This window comes from Cebus imitator, unplaced genomic scaffold (assembly GCF_001604975.1).
Source record: "Cebus imitator isolate Cc_AM_T3 unplaced genomic scaffold, Cebus_imitator-1.0 Scaffold129, whole genome shotgun sequence".
NCBI lineage: Eukaryota > Metazoa > Chordata > Mammalia > Primates > Cebidae > Cebus > Cebus imitator.
In genome coordinates this window covers 5,627,455-5,635,345 of record NW_016107444.1, presented here as the reverse complement: position 1 = coordinate 5,635,345, position 7,891 = coordinate 5,627,455, and the positions used below count along the sequence as shown (strand labels likewise).

At 42.3% G+C, this 7,891-nt stretch overlaps 1 protein-coding gene across 8 annotated transcripts in view; it reads right to left on the bottom strand.

The window, feature by feature from the left end:
* Nucleotides 1–848: 848 nt before the first annotated feature.
* Nucleotides 849–7,891, bottom strand: part of NKTR (natural killer cell triggering receptor) — a 46,298-nt gene continuing 39,255 nt past the window's right edge. For 5 of the 8 annotated variants that reach the window (XM_037742912.1, XM_017540969.2, XM_017540971.2 and 2 more), the window contains 4 exons: nt 6,454–6,549; nt 5,671–5,727; nt 5,076–5,180; nt 849–3,622 (listed from right to left, as the gene is read on the bottom strand). In XM_037742912.1, the coding sequence (XP_037598840.1) occupies nt 3,535–3,622; nt 5,076–5,180; nt 5,671–5,727; nt 6,454–6,549 (346 nt within the window). In that variant the 3' untranslated portion in view covers nt 849–3,534. The remainder of the gene's footprint in view (nt 3,623–5,075; nt 5,181–5,670; nt 5,728–6,453; nt 6,550–7,891) is intronic. The other 3 variants (XM_017540970.1, XM_037742911.1, XM_037742913.1) reach the window with 3 other exon arrangements.

Here is a 7,891-nt window from a genome sequence, read left to right as displayed (position 1 = left end):
AGGCTGGTCTCAAACTCCTGACCTGAAGTGATCCACTTGCCTCGGCCTCCCAAAGTGCTGAGATTACAGGCGTGAGCCACCATGCCCGGCCACCTCGTGTCTCTTCTAAACAATGATATCCAGTTAGTGTCCACAGTCTCTTGCAAGAGAGGCATTTTCCTTGAATTCTCTTCCCACCTATTTAATAACCAGCTAATGCAGAAAAGTCACATTTCCCCCCAATACTGCCCAGCTGATCAAGCTTACCACTAACAGAACATGATCCTGCAGTTTCTTTACATTTTAAAAGAATGCATCCAGATTTGACAAATTTCAGGAGTTGCCCAAATAAGGAGTCCACTGTTAACTCAGTTTAAAAACTGTATCTGCAAGTGAAAGTTTACCTACAATGAAAAGCTATGTTGTATTCACTAAGAAAATTCACATTCCTTTCAGTTCGGAGACAAAAGTTAATTGTACTTCCCCTGCAAATTCTTATGTGTATGCTAAAAATATCCCCAGGAGTGTTTTCTCTGGGAGGCGTGGTATGTGCTGTCTGCCTGCCGTGAGGGAGGGAAGGGTAGAGGCTGCAGGTGGCAACTCACAGACGGGATGGGACATATCCCTCCCGAGCAGACATCTTTATGCAGGTCACTTCAGCTGGATGACAACAGTGTAGAGGAAATCCGGAGTTTCCAGGGGAGGAAGACCAACACCATTACTGCTGACTTGTGTAGGCCAGCACCGCTGCCTGGTGTTCTCTCTCTAGCTCCACCTCCTACACCCACCCCTAACACTCAGCTGCCCAGGGAGATGAGGTGTCTTCACTGGCGGGGCCGGCAAAGAGATGAAACAGGCACAGACCTGGACTTAGACTAAGTATATACTTTAATTTCTACAAGGTCCCCTTTCAAGTTTTAGGGAAATTAAACTGAATCGTATACAAATTAGACATTGCTAATATGTACAAAAGTATTTCATAGAGTTTTTGAGCAATACTAGCAATGAACAGGATGGTACAAAAACAGTCCAATAATGCATTTCCTATTAAGAAGCACAATACACAACATAATTCAATTTTATTAAAAAATAACTTCAAAATATACAATAATCCCCTTTAGGAAGAAAAGCTATTTTTGTAGTTCATTCTGTCAGTAAACATACAAGTTGAACGCGGCAGCAGAGGGCTGTCCTTTCCCATGGAGAAAAGAAATGAGGCTTCTAGGGACTATCTTTTCTGGATAAAATTCCACCCACCGCTGAGACGGGCAGTTACTGCCTATGGCAGGCAGAATTCAAAAATGCCCCTCCCCCTTTCAGTGAGCTACTGTCCGGAGCCCGTGAACATGATGAGACAGCACTCCTGCAATGATGTGCTGTGCACAATCAACCTTAAAACATATCTGTGGGCTTGAGTTAATCACATGCCCCTAAAACAGAGGACGGGACAGAGACATGAAGCATGAGCAAGAGTGGGACACGAAGGCCGGCTGGAAGCTGGAGGGACCACACGAGGAGGAATGCAGGCAGCCCTGAGGAGGTGAGAGGGACACCCAGCTGAGCCCGCTAGGAACTGGATTCTGCCAACAGCCTAAATGGGCCCGGAAGCAGACTCTTCCCCGGAGCCTCCATGAAGGAACGCTGTCCTGCCAACCCTCGATTTCAGCCCCGTGAGACCCTGAGCGGAGAATATAGTCACACTACGCCAGAACCACAAGCTACAGAACTGCTAAATGGGTGGTGCTTTAAACCGCTAAATTTGGGGTGATGTGTCACACAGCAACAGACAAAGGTAACTTTTCTTAACCTAATGAGATCTGGCAGTTTCTGCTTGGGCTCTGAATGCATTTCTTCCTGCTGAGTAGTAGTAATATTGTCCTTTGCAGGCAACCTTTAATATAAATCACACTCTTTTGTATTCAGAATCTAGTATTGTTTGTTTGGCCTAAGTCCTGTTTCTTATGTACTTGTCTACTGACCTGGCAAACAACTGACCACCTTACCCTGTTTTCATACCTTCTTTGGGTGATAATTTTAATACATCCAAGGGCACCCTTCCTCCACCAACGGTTGTCAGCTCCCTCCAACTGAGGGCTCTTTCCCACTTCCCAAATACACCAGACAAGGCCTGTGGTAGGGTGGTGCCAATTTCTACATCAGGTATCCAATATTAATTTCTTCTGCATAACTGGATTAAACTGGCACTAAGGTGATTAAGTACACTTGGGGAACAAATTCAAAGTAAAGTTTAAAAAAAAAAACCACAGACTAGTTTTTACAGGTCAAATTATTTGTGGAGGAACCACCCAAAGCCATGAAAACATGTGATTTATGCCACCCCGTCTATCCCCCTTGCCCTGTCTCTTGCACCTGGGTCGGGTTAAACAAGGCTTCATCGAGTCAGCTGCAGGTCACAGCAACAGGAAGAACGTGCCGGTTGCGACAGGTCAGCTGCCGCTGTAATATCCTGGACGTGAAGGACGTGAAAGCCCTGCAAAAGGTCTCCAGGATGCTGGCGGGCAGATTTTGGTGTTCCTTTTGAGTCCATTCTTCACTCTTCCAGAGGCACACACACGCAGCAGACCTGAGCGGCCAACATCTCCTGCTGCCAATCCTGTCTGCTCTAGGTACCCCAACCCACACCTGTACTTGAGAGAAGCCCCCCAAATAAAGTGAAGACAGCTCAGAATAAACCATTTTTGGTGCCAGTGATTTTTTTGAATTTCATTTTTCTCTTTTATGCTGTTTTAATATAAGAGTGATGCTTAAAGAGGCACCAAAAGTTACCAAGCACCAAAACATGAAGTGGAATAGAATTGTCTTTATAACCTAGACTTCTGATCGGTATTGATTAAAAAGAACGTAAAATAGTAAATCCTTAGAGACAGTGTAGGTATTTATAGTTAAGGCTGATTGATTCTTCTTAACCTTGCCCACAAGCCTGAAGTAATACAGGCTGTGTGGGATGTATGATGGCCACTTTCCTCATCCTGCGAAATATCAAAGAAGTTAGGAATGAATTAAGAACCCCAGAGCCACTGCCTTATACTCCTGGCTACTCACAGTATCAGTTCTGGGTGGTTTGTTTTTAGAGCACATATGTACAAGACTTGATGTAATCAGTATATAAATATTTGGCCGCCTTTAACAGTTCTCCTTCACAGTTCTATGCTTGGCAGCATATATGCTAAAACCGGAAAAACAGGCAAAACGGATCTGTATTCTAAGGAATACGTGAGATAGAGAAATAGTCTTAAAATAATATTGTAAATTATACTTAGATAAATTTCACGATTTCTTGATTCAAGAAAATGAAGTTCATTTCCATAGTTGGCTACTGTAAAATGTGGCATAAAAATATTTTTAGGAGACCTATCTGTATTTTAAATTCTTCTGCGCACATGTAAATGAAGGAGTAACAATTAAGAAGTGTCTATCTTTCAAATTCATCTCTGATATTGAAATAGAACAACAGACTGTTATTAAGTTTCTTAAGCTTTTAAGTTGCCAGATATTTACAAATAAGATATAATTTGTATCCAAAAAAAGGACCTTTCAACTATATCTGCTGCTTTCACTGGGGCTCCGGTGATGAGAGTAACTTCGGTCACTTTCACTGTCAGAGCCGTATGATCTACAACTCCTGTAATAACAAAACAAAATGTACAAAAACCTCGTAACTATAAAACCTGTGAATTCCTCTTACATTTTTTTTTAAATGGGTGGCTTGAAAGCACTATTGATGTTTTCAAGCCGCTCAGACTGACGTGGATCGGTAGGTACTGACTACGGCAACACGGTGGACTTTTCAAAGATGTTTTAAATGACAAGTTGTAGTAATACCAAGATAAAATAAACAAACACCACATCTTAGGAAATTTGTGTGAAATTCATTCATGCAAATGCTGGGACCACCAAAAAGAAAAGAAACCAATGAGCACAATAGTTTCCCATGTTACCTAAAATGAGTATTGATATTTGAATAGATTACCTGAGAAAGTAATGGGGAAAAGGTGCACAAATAGTTTCATTAAAGAAATGGAAACCTAACCAAAGAGGGGTGCGAGTGGCTCTAGGCATGAACACATTCAGTTATTTTGAAAAACATTCACTGAGAGCCAGGCATTTTGCAAGATGCTGGGAACACACACACACACACACACACACACACACACGAACGAACGAAACCAAGTATAGTTCTCTGGGGTTCAATGACAGAATAGAATATTGGGCAAGACAAATAATTTAGGGACAAGGAGAGCCGCAGGAGGAACAAGGGCTGTCTTAGAGGCACACGGGAGGGAGCATACCCCAGGACTAGGCATCAGGGAAGGCTGTCCAGGGACAGTGGAGGCCTGCAGGGGAGATGGGAACCGGCCATTTCAAGAGGCAAAAGGGGAGATGGCGAAGAGGGTATGTGTGTCTCCAGGAAGAAGGAAAGGTCCTGGCACTTTTAAGGAGAGAAGCCAGAAAGAATCTGAGCTGCGGTTGATGCTGAGGAGGCTGGACCTGGTAAGCAAGGAAGCGTCCAGATCATACTGATATTTACAAGGATCACTGCAGTTACAATGGATAGGAGAAGGCAAGATCAGAGGCCACCAGAAAGGGACAGTACAAAACTAACAATAAGACCTTCCTAGAAGCCAAAGTACGTTAAACATAGTACATAATACATAAAAAATGTATTTTACTCAATAATTGGCAAGATATAAACCTCAATCCTGATGCTGAAGCAAATGACATTATGTTGTTTTTTAAATTAAAAAACAAAGAGAAACTGGCTACTGCTAGCAAGTAGTTCTATTTAAGCAAGTGGCCATGGTGTGGGTGACCTTCTTTCCAAAAGAAAGGTTTGTCCAAGATATGTGGATACATAAAAACTCTTCTTAGACTCAAACACTAACAATAACCAACAAATATTACCTGGCAACTCCTAATATAAAAGCCACTTGCAGTGGCTGCGTGCAGGTTCTTCAGATTTAAGAGGAAGTATTTCTGTCCTTGGAAGGTCACAGCCCTTACTCTTCCACTAGCAACCCACCTCCCACATCAGGTGCCCACAGTGGCCTGCAGTGTGCTCAAGGAGAGAGACCCACCTGGACCGCCGATTGTAGCTTCTGCCTCGGTGGTAGCTGTCGCTTCTCGGGCTTCTGCTCCGACTCCGGCTCCTGCTGTAGTAGCTGTCGTAGGTGTAGGACCTGCTTTGACGGCAATGACACACACTAAATGTTCCCACTCAAATACTCACATGTTCCTGTTTCTTTTTAGGATCTTAGGAGTGTCCTAGCTTAGAACATGGGCACCAGGTGACAGCATAAGAACACAGTTCCGAAACATTTAACAATCGCCCCAAATGAGACTTACCATAATTAAAGAGAAAAATATTAATTTCTTTTCTGTATTGAAAAATATCACAACATTAACGAGTTAGTTTGAATCTGGTGGCTCTTTATAGGCAACTATATACAATAAACACCTGCCATTACAGCTGGACATTGTCATTTCTGACACTGGAGTACAATGGGTCAACACATAAAACTTGTCAAAAAGACCTCATTTAGAAAAGGTACGGTTTCAGGAGACAAATATATGCATTTAGTTATTCAATAAAATACCGCTTTGAACTAAGAGTTTATCAAACAAAACCTTTCAGTTCTGCCCCACTGGTGGTTTCCCAATCTCTGTTCATACCTGGACCGACTGTGGGGATCATATGAGCTGCTCCTGGATCTGCTCCTGCTGGACGTCCTAATATTAATCACATGAAGGACCATCGTCTTATAAATCAGGGCAGGACAAGCTATACCAAACATTTATTATATCTAGACATTTATTTGCCCATCAAGGTGAAAATACAGTGAAATCCCACAGCTGTATTTGTTTTTTTTTTTTTTTTTTTCACATCAAAAGCATACTGGATTTTTTAAAAAGCCAATTGGATTTCATAAGATGCAGTTTTATGCAGTTTTTCTCTGAGATGCATATCAAGTCACTAGGTAGGGGGAGAGGTCTGCACAGGTAGGACTTTTGTAAGTAAAGTGACGCAGCAGCAGTAGAAAATACCTCAGAGGCAAAAGAGGGAAAGAAGCTAGCACTAGAAATCTGGGGCCACCCTTCCCCCAGTACATGCACTTCTTCCTCTTGGTGCCCGCTCTACAATCTTCCTATCCCAATTTCTAACCATGTCAAGAGGTGAATGCAGATGTAAACTTAGGTTAGGGAAGATCTATGTGGGGAGGCAGAGGCAGGAATCAGGGCTTCCTAAATACTTCTACTGCTTCTCTTGCCTCACTCTGCTAAGATTCCAACAGAGGAATAGTCAAGAATTCCACAGCTCTTTCACAGGAAGAAAACAGGCCAGTATTATATTCAGTAATGACGTGATTCTTCTCAACAACTACCCGCCTCTGCCTATGTAGCCTTAAAAAGTGGACACGATGGACACCACACTGCAGGGTGAGATCACAAGCTCACCTGTGACTTTTGTAACTCCGGTAGGAACTGCTCCGGCTTCTGGTTCGGCCTCTGCTATACCATCCTCTGCTCCGACTTCTAGAGTAGCTTCTTGATCTACAATCGAAGCAATTGAAAAAATATGTAATTATGTTAATTCACCATGGTATTAAAATTACTAGTAGGGCAGGAAGGGGAAAACACAACAAGAAGAAAGGCCTCTCACAAACTCGTCACAGTGGACATGACAGTGACAGCTAATGAGGCAATCTCAAAACAACAATGGTTAAAACCAAACAGAATAAAATAAAGAAAAACAAGAAAAGGTTGGCACAAGTATGTTCATAGGAGCCTGATTTATAACACCAGTAACACTGAAAAGAAAGTAAGCCAAATCTCCATCAATGGTAGAATGGGTGAAAACAATTCAGGTAGAGACATATAATGAAATATTCTGAAGTAAGAAAATGAATGAACTACAGCTACATGTAATCAGCAAGGATATATCTCTAGAATACAAGGTTGAATGAAGAAGGCAAATGTAGAACATCTACATATATAAAAGGATTTTATTTATAAAAGGTGCAAACATAACATTGTATAAAGATAGAAACATCTGGGGTAAAACTATAAAGAAGACAATATTATAACCAAAGTTTAGAATAACGGTTAACTCTGGGACAGGAGCACAGCTAGGATGGCTCTGGTGCGTCAAAGCTCTGTTCTTTAAGCTGGATGGCAGGTACATGAGTATGTATCATATGACTTTTTATCCTTCAATCATTTTTTTATTCTTTACGTCTCTTTAATACTCAGTAAAACAAGCAGAAACGTAAGCAGTACAATTCTGCCCCTCTGCATTCACTTGGCTCCCCACCCTTCTCCCCTCCTTTAAGCCTGTCATTCAAGAACAGAACAATACCTCTATGCATAGGTGACATTATGTAATATCACCACAGGTTTTATTCAGTATGCAGTTATGTTTTGGAAGACATGACCTGCTTCCAGTTTATCTGCAAGAAAATGAATACATTATGTTCTAATAAGATTGTAGTCATTTATTCAACCAAAAATTATAAAGCCACACCCTGTGAGGTGACTGAATGAATAAGACGCAGTTCCTGATCTCACGGAGCTCATATCCTAGTGGGGAAGTCAGGCCAGGCAGGTATCCAGAACAGGGAGGCAGGGCAGCACCCAGGCTTATCCATCTCAGTCCACTACCTGTTAGCTGCATAGCCTAGAACAAGTCCCTTAGCCTTTCTATCTATGCCTTGCTGTCTTCATTGCAAAATGAAACACTGCCAAGTCCAAGGCAGAGATGAGAAGGTAAATGAGGAGAGTGGCCAGCATCACCGACAGCTCAGGGCTGTCTCTGTGTAAATGGTAAGGCAGACCATAAGCAGACAGGAAGCGGGCGTCGCTCAACAGGCAACTGCATCTAGCAACAGGAGCTAAG